Source organism: Propithecus coquereli, unplaced genomic scaffold (genome assembly GCF_000956105.1).
Source record: "Propithecus coquereli isolate 6110/MARCELLA unplaced genomic scaffold, Pcoq_1.0 Scaffold32, whole genome shotgun sequence".
Lineage (NCBI taxonomy): Eukaryota > Metazoa > Chordata > Mammalia > Primates > Indriidae > Propithecus > Propithecus coquereli.
This window is the reverse complement of record NW_012148841.1, coordinates 8143588-8158683: the sequence shown is the minus strand read 5'-3', so window position 1 is coordinate 8158683 and position 15096 is coordinate 8143588. Positions and strand designations below refer to the sequence as shown.

Here is a 15096-nt window from a genome sequence, read left to right as displayed (position 1 = left end):
CGGGACGTCAGACGCCACGGCCGGCCGGGCGGGAGGAGGGAACGGAGCAGGGAAGGCCCCACCCAACCCCCCGCAGGCTCCCTCCCCCACCTCGGGCCGAGCGTACTCGCCCCGCTGAGGTCACAGGCGGCCCACTACGTTTATTGGCAGCAATTGTTTTCTAATTGGCGGTGGAGTCGGAGGATGACTCAGACTTTCGACCTGATGCTTGGGGCCCCCAAGCGCAACTTCGTCAGGAGGGCAGGCTTTACATTTCTCATAAAGTGTGGTTCCGGTGGGAGCTGCGGGTTAACCGTGTTCTGCGCGAGTTTTGTGGGGTCCAGGAAGGAGGACTGGCACAAGGGCGGAAGGGTGAGATAGGCTGGTCGAAGTGCTGTGAACGTGTTCAAAACGCACTGCTTTCCTGTTGTCTCTTTTCCGTGTCCAGAATTAAGCTATTTTTAATAATGGGCCAGGATTAGCGATTGTGCAGCAATTTGTTCTCGAGAATGTAGGAGAATCTGTAGTGTCACAACTAACTTTGTAGGTTTTCCCATTCCTGTCCATGGGCTGGGAAGAGGCAATGAATTTTAAGGTGATGTTTGGGGACTGGAAGGAAAGGTGGGTATGAGTATATTCTTTCAGTTACCTCTTCCCCCAAATCTGTGAATACATTAGAATTAACAAAGGTTGTTTTTTTTTTTTCCCCAAGAATGACCACATATCAGGAATGTAAACGTATCCTCCTGGAGACAATTACTTTGGGAACATTAAACCAATGTTGAAAATAGATATAGAATATAAAAACACATTTAAGCTGGTGCTTTTTCTTAATTTATCACAAATATACTTGATCACATGCAACAAAAAAAAGAAAAAAATAGACTTAGGACATAAATTGGCAACCAGGAAATTACTTTTAATCGAACGTTTTAGAGCTCCTTGCCTTTCCTCACCGGTTCCTTCCAAACGCTGTGCACCTGACTCTAATGATGCCGCTGTGTTCACAACACTAGCAGCATTCACTTCAGAGTTAATTTAAAAACATCAAAATGACTAAGTTCTGACCATACCTTACTGTTTGTTTCTATGGCATTTATATCAAAAGGAAAAAGCCAGTTATCTTTAAAAATACATTAATTGAAAAGTGAAAACCCAGAAGGTGCCCAAGAAAAACTATGGCAGCACAGTGTTTATGTTAAAATTGATTCACTCAATTATTCCCAAACTCTTGAATTTAAAAACAATTTTAGATAAATGCCTCCTTATAACAATTTTCATGTTGGCAATATAGAATAATATTTTAATTACAAACTTTTATTTCAATCTGAGATACTTCATTCTTGTAATGCACATTCATAAATAACAAAATCTATTAATAATACTCCCAAACTATGGGACTTTTAAAGTTACAATCAATTGCTGGGAGGCATAAAAATAACAGCACTATAGAGTATGAAAATTAGGTTTTTAAATTAAAAATAAAACCTGGTTACTATTCTCTAGGAAATATTTCAAATATGTAATCATCTCCACGTTGGCTACCAAATTTTTTATATGTAAGATGTGTAGGGTTGCAATTTCTTTTACCTTTTTAGGTACAGGTATTTTTATAAAGCTTCAATCTTTTAAGGATCTAGAAGGCTTAAAATGTACCAAATTTAATGTCACTTAAAGAGTTCCATTGAATGTTAGTTTTATAGAAAACATCACATCTAATTAAATTCAGTTACATACATCTAAAACAAATATCTTAAAGTGTGTCATTCAATTGGGAAGTACTAGTTTGATTTTCCAATTAGAATTTTTAATGTAAGCCCTGAGTGCAATTCTATTTAGAATTTATTCATTTTCATTCTATATGGATGTTAGCACTCATGTACTTCTTGTTAGCTTACAGATTGTATATGAGTCATACTTAGTATTAAAATAAGTTTTATTTAAAAATGTTGAAAACATGATTCCTTTGGCAGAAAAATTTCCATCCCCCCACCCCCAATCCATAATAGGATTCGGAGCAGTTTGGACCTAGGATAACAAGGATATTTGGACCACGTGGAGTCTTCTTTAAAACTATCTCTGAGGATGGGGTTTAGGACGGATTTTTAAAAAATGTTCCCAGGGACTGTTTTTATACTAAAGTTTAAAAGCCACCGATTTAAAGTAAAAACCAAGATATGACCACCTCTAGTTTCATTGTAGGTATAAAATAAAGCATATATTAAAATAATTTAGGAAGTCCAGTTAAATGCCATAATGCTCTGTAAGGTAATCTAAGACTGCTGATGTGCTTGACAGAGCATTAAATATTCTTTTTTCCTGTCTTGAAGTTATCTTTTCCATCATGTACATTAAATGTTGATGGAAACACATGTACGGAGTTCCAAGTTCAAGAGCAATGTCAACCCAGTCCCAGATGCATTTCAGTGGGGTTTCCTCATATCCAGCAAACAGGGCAGGGTTCGCTAAGAGTCCTCTTGCAACCATCACACCTGCAAATTAAAGCATAGCATATTTGTCCATACATTAAGAATCCACGGTTATTAGTTCAAACTCAATGAAAAAAATTGAGAATATTAATAAAGTATTATTATAAGGTTTCACAATGCCTTTATTACATTAGTCTGTTTAATTATAAAACAATTTATTTTGGTGCCTTTTGCAAATCAAGAAAGTTTAAATGTACTTATAGAATTCTTTATTTTTTAAAGATTTCTACATTAAACAATTAGTCTTTAGTTTCTTTAGGATTAATCCAGATTGTCATAAATTGGTTGCTTACGGTTATCTGTATCCTCCCATCTAGCAATCATTGTCATAGGGCTTGACTTGGTATACCAATAATTTAAGGGATAATGAAATTGCATAGCAGTTCTGGGTTCCTTTGGCTCCTATGATCACTCTTGAATTCATTAACTCTGATTTCTATTCTAGGTGTTTTATTTTCCTAATAAGCTATCTGGAAGATTCTCAACTGGTCACTAAATACAATGGTGTCAGAGGAGTAAGTGAATTAATTTACCCCAGTTAAAATAATCTACTGTTTCTAAGTTAGAAGAGTTAACATTATTTTAATAAATTGCTTAGCTGAAATCAGTACAATGAGAAAATATGGCTCAGTGTTAAAGAAAACTAATGAAAGTGACAGTAACATTACTTCCCCATTCTCACTTATTTTTCCTAATTAAAAGATAAAAAAAATCCAAGTATTTATTTCTTACCATCTGTCCTAGTAATCTGCCACACATTTTCTGCTTCCTTTAAGCTTCTGATGTCTCCATTAGCAATTACAGGTATAGACATATTCTCCTTAATTATTTTAATGGCATCATAGTGCACTGGCTGATGTCTTTCTTCAACAGTTCTTCCATGGACTGTAATCCAGGAAACTCCTGTTGCTTCAGCCTTTCGACAAAGATCTATAGTTCTTGGAAGGTCATCATGGATCCTATAATTTCAAAATTATATTTATCTGTTCACAACACATAAATCTTAATCCTAAAATTAATGAACTAAAATGAAAATTCATGTACTAAATTATTTAGTTAGCTTTGCTGTATCGTATTGTCACTTCATGCCACTATCAGTAAGGTTATCTTCAGGGATTAGTTTCCACCCAAGATCTCAAATGTTATTTCACTATTGGTAACAAATAGGATGGAAAACTCTTACCTAGTGCTCCTATCTTTTGGCTTTGATACATGAAAGAGCCATCAAAGTACTGTCATGGATGAATTGAAAGATGCTATCTTAATATTTAATGTGGATGCCCCAAGCCCCAAGTGGGAAAACATAACACTTTACCTTGAAATATCTTTTTAACCTGTCACGAAAAAACTGATTCCTGGTTTATTTTCTTTTCCTTGTGAAATTTTAGTGCAAATATTTTTCCTATTTTCTACTCTTGGTACCAGGAATGTTTCTTAGCATTAATTAAACAGCATGTGGAAAAAGTTGAGGGTTTGGCAAAACTTTTTAATAATAAAGGGAAGTTTTACTTTTTGTTAAAAATACAAAGAGGAAGTTGTTCAGGATTGTAAGTAAAAATTACAGTATATATTCATTTACTAAATGTCTTGTCTCAACATTTCAATATATCAGCTACCGATTTATTTAGGATAGACACTCCCATACCACCAAGAAAAAAGGAATATTCTCTTATTTCCTTAGTAATGGACTACCTTGTCAATAGATTGAAATATTGTCTTTACCTTATTTTAACAGAAACTGAAAATCTGGGGTTTTCCACTTCATTTCTTACTTGTTTCACCATATCTCGAACAAGCTCTGGCTTGTTTATTAAGCAAGCCCCATAACCTTCTGCCATTGCCCACCTTTATAAAGCAAACATAAGAACAAATGAATTATAAATAGCTGGAAAAGAAGATAAAATTCTAAAAGCACTGAAATGTTGGTACATCTGTCTATTTCTCTAGTGATCTGGAATGAAAGCAGATTTTACAAATTCATATATCCTAGCTGGGTGTGGTGGCATGTGCCTGTAGTCCCAGCTACTCAGGAGGCTGAGGCAGGAGGATCGCTTGAGCCCAGGAGTTTGAGGTTGCAGTGAGCTATGATGATACCACTGCACTCTAGCTGGGGTGACAGTGAGACCCTGTCTCAAAAAAAAAAAAAAAAAAAAGGTGGAAAAAAAATTCCTAGATCCAACATTTCTAAGTGGATCAATATGAGATTAGAAAAACATGTTCCCAGATCAAAAAGTACTCAGGGGAAATGGTTTTCATTGGCAAGTGAGACTATTAAATTAAAATTCATTCAACCAAAACAGATTTAAGTATTTGTAATTAATTGCAATTACTTCAGATTTTTAAAATTCCAAGTTTGATGTTTATTGTGTATAACAAGAGGTTTTAGTAGTCTCAATAGTAGAAAGATATTTTTGGCTTCCAGCATTCCAACATCACTAAACAGCTTATTTAACTCACCTAATGAGTATACAAATATGTCTAATCTGATTTGGATTATGCTGTACTTAAAACCTTGATTTTATTCTTTGGACACATTTTGAATTATTGACAGATAACCTAGTATACAGTGCCAGTATGGTAGGGATATTATTGTCAAATTAAGTACATCCTATCAACAATTAAACCCAACCAAATAACTGGTATAGAAAGAAAAGGTGATTATAATAAGACATTTCTGTATGGGAAATTAATTAGGAGAAAACATGTGGTGATTTCCCAAATCACAGAATCAATTTTTAGAGCAAGTATATCTGACATAGCAGTAAAAATATATTTTAGGGATTGCTGTAACTATTAGATTCTCATACAACTACTTAAGGATGAGCTTCAAAGCAGATTCACACAAAAATGCTAGTGGTGAGGGATGTGTAAACACTTGTCAAAGGTCTGTCGTTTCAGCCATCAGAAAAGATTTTTGAAAATTATATTCTTAAATTATATTTCCCTAATTTTTTCCTTCTTGTTTTGAGCCCCAGTGCTTTAACTCTGTTTTTCTTACTTTCTAATTTTTGGAAAACTAGAAAGATATTTTACCATGTTCACATAGATTTTTTTCCTAATCTTTTTGAAAATCCTTCCAACTTCTTTGAGCTTTACCTCTGAGGACAACCACAGTTAATGTCTATTCCATTCGCATAAGGACAGACTATACGAGCAGCATCAGATAAAATTCTTGCATCATTAGCAGCAAATTGAACAATCAATGGGCAATCACCTGATAAAATGAATAGCTCAATATTAAAATTCACAGGGAAAGAAACCCCCATAAACACACACACACACACACACACACACACACACACACACACACGCTCGCAATACCAAAGTCTAATGTTTGTATAGGCTAAAATAACTATTTTTAGCCTAAGAAGCATCTGTTCAAATAAGATAACATTAAAGAAATTTTAATATTTTAAATTAAAAGCAATTTACCTGAGGTAAAAACTCAAGCAGTGCAACATTTGATAAAATGAAAAGGAAAAATATTCCAACATTTTTGATAAACAGACCCCCTTCCCAAAGGTGAGAATTATAGTAGTCCAGAAAAATTTTACTTATACCTGTAAAATTTAAACCAATGTCAATGTTCTATACTACCATGCCTACTGCTCCTTTTTTTCCTGATGTATCTGAGAGATATACTCAGACCTATTTTTTTCTTTTTAGTGGGATATTTCACTGTATATGTTTGGACCAGTATATTTCTATACTGTTTTTTTTTTTATTTGTGACTCTTGCAAGCAATGCTACAATGAGGATGCTCTTGCATACATGTTTTTGTATATTCATAGGTAAATTCTTAAGAGTGGAACTAACTGTTGGATAGGCATTTGACATGTAACACTGTGATGGATAATACAAAATTATCTTCCAAGAGTTTAACTGTAGATACATATCAATATGGAGGAAAGTTCTTGTTTCCTCACAACTTATATATCCAACATTTGTATATTTTTATTTGTAAGCTCTCCTCATATTCTTTGCAGCTTTCTATATGCAATTTTTTCATTAGTTCTTTTTTATATTTGCAATATTTTTTATAAAACAAAGAAATTAGCCCTGCTATCATATGTGTTATAAATTTTTTCCCCCCAGTTTTTGGAGTATATATGTATACTCTTACCTTTGAAAGTTTAAATTTAAATATTGCCAAATGTATTAGACCCTTCCCAAGTTTTAAAGAACATTTTTCTCATTTTTTGGGTTAGTGTTATAAACTCTGGTGAGGTGTATTTTAACATGTCTAAAGTTCTTTTGGGGACTACCTGTATGAGATTCGCAAGGTGTTCATCAAAATGTAGATCTGGGCATCACCCCAGTCGCACTGATCCGAGATTTCTATGGCAATCCACTGATTTACAGGAGTCCAGTGGCATAGGAGAATTTGTTTTTTTCTTTATGGAGATGTAGTGTGCTTTCCCTTTTGTAACTCAAGTTACAGAATTTCAATTTAACAAACATTTCTTGTCTTAATATATTTTCAATGCTGTGCTAGATGCTGAGGATACAAATCAAGTTATTTCTATAGCACCAGCCCTCAAGGAGCCCAAAATCTAGTGGGAGAAGTAGACATATAAAAAGGAGAATTATAATACAGTAGAATTTATTGTACTATAAGAGCCTATGCTTAAGATAGAAAACATGAGTGGAGGGTGATCAAAAAAGGTTCCTTGGCCACAACTTTGAGAGCTGGATTAAGAAGCATAACTATAGTTTGCCAGAGAAAGAGGGATCTGGGAGATAGGTATAATTGGGAAGGATATTCTAGGCAGGGAACTGTGGGACAACAGGGCATGTTCAGGGACTTAAAATGATTTAGTATTTTTGAAGAATAAAGTCCGTGGGCTGTGAGGAGAAACGGATGACAGATAAGGCTGCAGAAGATGTATCTGGAGGCTGGATCATGAAAGACTTTATATATTATCCTAAGGTGCTAGAATTTTAGTCTTTAAGCTAGTGGTTCTCAACCTTTAACAAGCTCTGAATTGTCTGGAGGGCTTTTCAAAACACAAATTGCTGGACCGCACACCCAGAATTTCTGATTCAGTAGGTCTGGGATGGAGCATTTCTAACAAGTTTCCAGGTGATGCTGATGTTGCTGGTCTGGAAATCACACTTAGAGAACCATTATTTTAGGCAAGAGAAGTCCAGGAAGGATTTTCAAGAGGGAAGAGATAAGATCAAATTTAGATAGGTCACTTTGGGCTATTTGGAGGATAGTTTGGAATGGGACGAGACTATAGTGAGACAGCAATCTATTCTAACACCCCAGTGAGAGGATGGGGCCCTTAAGAAACGCCAACCTTATACTTTGATATATCACAGACAATTTACAAGGTATTCAGTAATAATATATTAAAAATACTTACTGAAAACATTTAAAATATTAAAAGCTTTAATACATAATCACTAAACTGTATTGTTTCTCATAAGGTAGATGAGTTTGTAAAAAAATTAAAAAAAAATTTTTACAAAGTCATTAAACTACAGGTTTCACATACCTTGGTTTGTGGTAAATTCACTGTCTCTGGCTTTTATAGATCTGACAAAATCAGCAGCAACTATCATTGGTGTATAACACAGATCACAACTGTATTTTCTTACTAGTGTTCTGAAAGCCAACCTGTGAGCATATAAAACCTTAATTATGCATTTAACAAACATCATAATCATATGTATTTCCAGATTTAATTTAGTTAATTATTAAATATTTATTAGGGAAATTCTGCCTATGGTAAGATGGAGATTTACTTTTTCCTATTCTTCTTGCTAAGTATAATTAAAAACCCTGGACATTATATATAACAAACACAAGAAAAATTTGAAAGGCAGAAAAGAGAGCAGACAGGTTGGTGATCTCAGGACCTAAGAAGTGACAGAGCAGTGAGTTCCCTGGGTTTTCTTTTTGCCTTAAATATCCCAGACTTTAATCTGCCATGGGATTAGAGTTAAAAAAAAAAAAAAAAATCCCAGACTTGAAGTTGAAGAAGCTGGCCACCTGGAAACACCCATGGGTGCAGACAAAAACAGCCCCAACAAAAATATGCTCTAACCAAAAGACCAGGAAATAGGCAGCCTAGAAAGACAGAAAACTTTTAAATAGTAGTTCTACTCCAGCCAAACAATACAGAAAAAGCTATGGTCTCACCTCTACTAGAAAAGTCTAGAATCTGCTCCAACATTGCATTGTGGTGGTGTCTAAGAAGGCCAGAGAGGGATCTGGGACTTTCATCCCTGCTGGCCACCGAGCACCCTCCACCCCTACCTGTACCCAGCAGGATCAGTGGAGACCACATAGGGAGCCTGGACTTCCATGCCTACCCAGCAGTAATAAAGTATCCCTCTCCTTCTCTGCTGGGTGTGGTATCAGGGGAGGCCTTGTAGAGAGTCAACACTTTCATTATTGCCCAGCAATTACAGGGCTGCTCCCACCATGGGGAACTAGAACTCTCACTCCAGCCCAGCCGCAATGAGGGGCTCCCCATCCCCTAAATGTCAAAGGAGGCAAAGTGGAGAACCTGGACTTTTACCTGACAGTAATGAGGTGGCACCAGCCCCCTCTACCTTTCCCTACTGGAACTGTGTTAGAAAAGGCCAGTTAAAACGTAAGGTTCAATAGTCAAAATCAATTGATGTCATCTACCATGTTAACAGGCTAACGAAGAAAAATCACATGATCATATCAATGCAGAAAAAGCATTTGACAAAATACACTCATTTATAACAAAATTCTACAGAACACTTTCCCCCTAGACAGGAACAAGGCAAGGATGTCTGCTCTCATCACTCTTATTTAACATAGTGCTGGAACTTCTAGTCAGTGTAATAAGGCATGAAAAAGAAACAAAAGGCATATGATTGAAAGGAAGAAATAAAACTATCCTTATTTGCAGGTGACATGGTTGTTTACATAGACAATCCCAAGGAATTTTACCAAAAAAACCGTAGAACCAATAAGTGAGTTCAGCAGTTTGCAAGATATAAGATCGACATATAAAAATAAACTGTATTTCTATATACCAGCAATGAATACATGGACACCAAAATTAAAAATACACTACCTACAATTGCTCAAGAAAAATTGAGTGTCTTAGAAAACATGTACATAACTTATATGCTGAAAACTACACAATGATGATAGAAATCAAAATCTATATCAATGGTGAGAAATACTGTGCTCATGAATTGGGAGACTCAACATAGGAAGTCAATTCTCCACAAATTGATATACAGCTTTCACGGAATTCTTATGGAAATTCCAGCAAGACTTTCTGCAGATATAGACAAGATCATTCTAAAATTTATTTGGAAAGTAGGGGAACTAGAATAGCTGAAACAATTTTGAAAAAGAAAATTAAAGTGAGAGGAATTGGTCTACCTGATTTTAAGACTCATTATATAGCTACAGTAATTAAGACTGCATGGTATAGGTGGAGGGAGAGACACATAGATCAATGGAACAAAATAGAAAACCCTGATTTTGGAAAAAGAAGCAAAGGAATTCACCAGAATAAAGATAGCCTTTTCAACAAGTAGAACTGGAGTAATTGGACCTCCACAGGGGAGGAAAAAAAAAAAGAACCTCAACCTAAGTCTCACACTTACACAAAAATTAATTCAAAGTTGATCATGGACTTAAGTTTTATACAGAACATACAACTACAGCTGGATGTGGTGGTTCACACCTGTAATCGTAGCACTCTGGGAGGCTGAAGTGGGAGGATCGCTTGAGCCCAGGAGTTCAAGACCAGCCTGGGCAACATAGTGAGACCCCATCTCTTTTAAAAAGAAAAACAAAACAAAACGAACCCCATAAAACTATAAAACTTTTAGAAAAAAATTAGAAGCAAATCTTTAGGATCTAGAGCTACACAAAGGTTTCTTATACTTGACACCAAAAGCACAGTTTACAAAAAAAAAATTAATAAACTGGACTTCATTAGAATGGAAAACTTTTGTTCTGCAAAAGATCCTTTTAAGAGGATGAAAAGACAAACTACAGATTGGGAGAAAATATTTGCAAACTACCTGACAAAGGTGTAGCATCTAGAATATATAAAGAATGCTCAACATTCAATAATAAAGAAGAAAGCAAATAACCTGATTCAAAAATGGGCAAAATACTCGAATAGACATTTCTACAAAGAAGATATACAAACAGCCAACAAGCATACAAAAAGATGCTTAATTGGCCGGGCGCGGTGGCTCACGCCTGTAATCCTAGCTCTCTGGGAGGCTGAGGCGGGTGGATTGTTTGAGCTCAGGAGTTCGAAACCAGCCTGAGCAAGAGTGAGACCCCGTCTCTACTAAAAATAGAAAGAAATTAATCAGACAACCAAAAATATATAGGAAAAAGTAGCCGGGCATGGTGGCGCATGCCTGTAATCCCAGCTACTCGGGAGGCTGAGGCAGAGGGCTCACTTGAGCCCAGGAGTTTGAGATTGCTGTGAGCTAGGCTGATGCCATGGCACTCACTCTAGCCTGGGCAAAAGAGCGAGACTCTGTCTCAAAAAAAAGAAAAAAAAAAAAAAAAAGATGCTTAACATCACTAATCATTAGGGAAATGCAAATCAAAACCACAACTAGATACCACTTCATATCCATTAGAAAGGATATAATAAAAAAAAAACTCCTAGAAAATAACAAGTGTTGAAAAGGATGTGGAGAAATTAAAACTCTTGGGCACTGCTGGTGGGAAGGTACAATGGTGTAGCTACTAGGGAAAACAGTATGGTAGTTCCTCAGAAAATTAAACTCAGAATTACCATATGATTCAGCAATTCCACTTCATGGTATATAACCAAAAAGAATGGGAAGCAAGGTCTCAAAGAGATACTTCTACAGCCACGTTCATAGCAGCATTATTTGCAATAGCCAAAAGGTTGTAGCAACCCAAATGTCCATCAACGAATGGATAAACAAAATGTAGTATACACATAAAATGGAATATTATTGAACCTTAAAAGGAAGGAAGTCTGGTATATGCTACAAAAACTTGAGGACATTATGCTATGTAAAATATTAGTAAAATAAGGCTAGTTTCAAAAAGACAAAATATTGTGTGATACCACTTATATGAGGTACCTAGAGTAGTCAAAGTCATAGACAGAACGTGGAATATGGTTGCCAGGGGTTAGGGCGACGGTGGAATGGGGAGTTACTGTTTAATGGGTATAGAATTTCAGTTTTCTAAGATGAAAAGAGTTTTAGAGGTCAGATACATAGTGTGAATGTACTTAACACTACAGAACTGCACCCTTGAAAATGAAGAGGTAAATTTTATGTTATGGGTATTTTACAACATTTAAAAAAAATTTTAAAAACAAACTCAACAGTAAAAAACAATCCAATTAGAATATGAGCAAAAGACATGAAAAAACATTTCTTCAAAAATATACAGATGGCAAATAAGCACATAGAAAGATGTGCAATATCACTAGTTATAAAGGAAATGAAAATTAAAGACAAAATGAGGTATCATTACATACCTATCGGAATGGCTAAAATAAAAAACAGTGACATTATTAAAAGTGGGTGAGAATGAGGAGAAATTGTTGGTGAAAGTGTAAAGTGGTTACTGCCACTCTGGAAAAGTTTGGCAGGTTTTAAAAAAACTAAACATACAACTACCAAAGGACCCAGCAATTGCACTCCTGAGCATTTGTCCCAAGGCAAATTTTTGTGTTCACACAAAAATCTGTACATGAATGTTTATATCTATTTAATATCTACTATATCTTTATAGGTGGGTGTTACAGCCACCACCATTTTTATAGCTATAGAAAGTGAAGCTTGAAGAGGCTAATTGTTTACTTAGGGTCACAAATATACAAGGCAAGTGGTAGCACAGGACTAAATTCTAGATTATGATTCCAAAGCTAGAAGTTTGCAGATTCCATGTAGTGGGTGGTCTTATAGTACTTTAAAAAATTCAGGGCATAAAAGAGAAATTTCATCTTAACTCATTAACCATTTAAGAGTAAGCACTTACTTTGAATATCGAACCATAGGGGCACAGACTTTTACAAGCTGCCCAGAATGAAACATTTCTATTGGATCTTTTTTTCTTTCTTGACATATTGTGGTTTGTATGCAGTCACTCTTCATGAACACAGATTTGTTTCAAATCTGAAAAAGACAATCGGTTTGCATAGAGAAAGCGTACTTTGACTAGATGAACCCCCATTGATCTAACAATTTCAATTGTGAACATATTTTTTATCAGGCTTGTATGCTCAGAAATATTTTAGCTTCTTTTAACAGTTTCAAATAAGATACCACAGAATTCTGCCTCTATTTATAACATAAATAAATGTGGAAAACTATAGAAGATGGTGGAAAAACAAGATGTGGAAAACGACAAGATTTCTTCCTAGTGTACCATGTTATGATTTTTCATGTTACTTATAATTTTTTTCATGTTACTTTGGGAATGATAAATCAAGAAATTTGATTTGAATTATTTCATATATAATACTCTGTATGACTGGAACTTTATAATACCTTGTTTTATTGAGGAAAGTTAAATGGCATTAACAGAACAACTCTAAGTAGTGAGCATTTCTAAAGATATCCTGGTATTTTTTATTGTAATTCTCCAATCCTATTCTTTGCATCTGTGAATCAGAAGGTAAACAAACCTTATTTTAAAAAACTTAAATGTGGTATTATCCAAAAATATTTCAGCTGTAATCTATACATAACTGCACAGTAAATCACTTTTATACCCCGAGGTACAAGTGATGATGTTTTATATTTGTGATAGTTAAAATCCTATCATTTCATATTGTTGGCTACTTTTCATATTCCAATTTTTGGCCTTAGTAACTTAGAAACAGATATGGGCCAACTTTAGAAAGGTGTAATTGCTCAAAATTGAGAGTCTTTAAACTTTAGGTAATGAGGTGAAACTAAAAACGTGGTCAAGGTACCAAGCATCTTGCAAGAAATCCTTCGAAGTGCCAACATTTAAGTAACAGGTAGAGGAAAAGAGGATTGCAAAGGAGACTGAGACAGATGAACTTTGGAGCTGGGAGGAATAAACCTAAAGAGTGACATTCAAAAACCAAGAGAGGAGAGACTATTACAAAAGAGGGAAAGGATAAACATCTTACACATCATAGAAAAAGTAAAAACAGAAAAATGCAACGGCAATACTGTCATTAGTGACTTTAGCAAGGTCGATTTCATCCTTATTCAATGGTGCTAAGACCTCACGCAACATGTATTTGCTGAAAGAATAAATGAGCAGCTCTCAACGTTGGTTGTACATTACAATGACTTGGGAGGTTTTAAGAATTAGTATGCCCAAGCTATACTCTAAACCAATTAAATCTGAATCTCTGGGTTTAGGATGCAGGGATCAGTATTTTTTAAAGCTCTCCAGGTGATTTCAATGGGCAACCAAGCTTGGAACTACTGGAGTAAGTAAATCTATAGCACCTGGAACAACTGTTTAAATGGGCTCCTACCTTATTAGCTCTTGGGATACAGATTGAGTTTGTAAACTCATGCCAGTATGTATAGTAGGGGCTCAAAACTTTTCGTTGTAAGAATATGCACGCTTCCAAAATCTTCCCATGGGGGGGAAAAAGCGCCAAGGAAGGAAAACTAACACACGAGACTTCCTCACCTCAGTTGTTAAGAGTATTAAGTGCGTTTAGACTTAGAACTTAGTACTAAGTATTTAGCACTTATATAAAGTACTTAGAACACCGTTTAGCACAGGATAAGTACTACTACAGCACCTTCTTGAAATACTGTTAGCGGAATGTAGAGAACTACGTAGCTCTGGAATTATAAATTGGTTTCCCGGGTACACACCTACTGTACAAAGTGGAAAAGTTATATTACGGCTTCTTTTTGCGAAGAAATGTTTAAGACCTTGTATACATGTGGTTGACCCTGTTTATTTGTCAGTATTTCTTATAGGAAATCCAGGTCAATAATACAGATATATTAGCAGAGAAGATATAAATGGGAACCAAACTGACGATTTTACAGTGTCAATACTATGAGCTGAGACATGGACAATCCATCGGTTTGTAACTAAGAACAAGTCTGGCGTCACTCCACAGCACATGGTTTAAACTGAGAGGAAGAGGTAGAAAAAGCAAAAGGTCAAGGTCTCTGGGAAGGGAGGGCAGAGACAAGGAATTCTACTTGTCTTTTCACGGTTGTCTGCCTTCTTCATCTACTCTTACTAATTCTTCTCACTGTTCATCCCCAGCAACTTTTTATTCTCAAGCTTTTCCCGCGGGATTTTACCCCAGGATTGCGAATGAAGGCGTGGGACAGACAGAGCTATGCAGCAACTAACTCCCGCCTGCTCCGAGTGTGGAGCGTGAAGGAAACTCCTAGAAAGCCCGGCTCTCCTCTCCAGCCTTGCGCCACGAGGCCCGTGTTCTCAGGTTTAAATACTTGCTTTAAGAGGGACGCGCTGCGGCCACGTTCCGGCGCCCACCTTCTCTTTGGCCGGGTGAACAGCGCCAGCCCGGGGGCGCGGCGGCAAGAGATGGCGGAGAGCGCCGACCGGCGGCCTTGGCGCCCTCGCTGCGCTGGGCCCAGAGTGCTCGGGCCCTCGGCGCCCCACTGCTCTGGTATCCTCGCGGCTCCCGGCCAACGGCCA

The 15096-nt window shown here is 36.2% G+C and overlaps 1 protein-coding gene across 1 annotated transcript; it reads right to left on the bottom strand.

Annotated features, from left to right (window-relative positions):
* Positions 1 to 2012: 2012 nt before the first annotated feature.
* Positions 2013 to 15072, bottom strand: DUS4L (dihydrouridine synthase 4-like (S. cerevisiae)). Its single transcript, XM_012650315.1, has 7 exons — positions 14932 to 15072; positions 12460 to 12596; positions 7970 to 8091; positions 5565 to 5682; positions 4191 to 4313; positions 3201 to 3427; positions 2013 to 2471 (listed from the first exon to the last, which is right to left on the bottom strand). The coding sequence occupies exons 2-7, from the start codon at positions 12573 to 12575 to the stop codon at positions 2224 to 2226; spliced, it is 954 nt and encodes a 317-aa protein (XP_012505769.1). The 5' UTR covers positions 12576 to 12596; positions 14932 to 15072; the 3' UTR covers positions 2013 to 2223.
* Between the last annotated feature and the right edge of the window lie 24 nt (positions 15073 to 15096).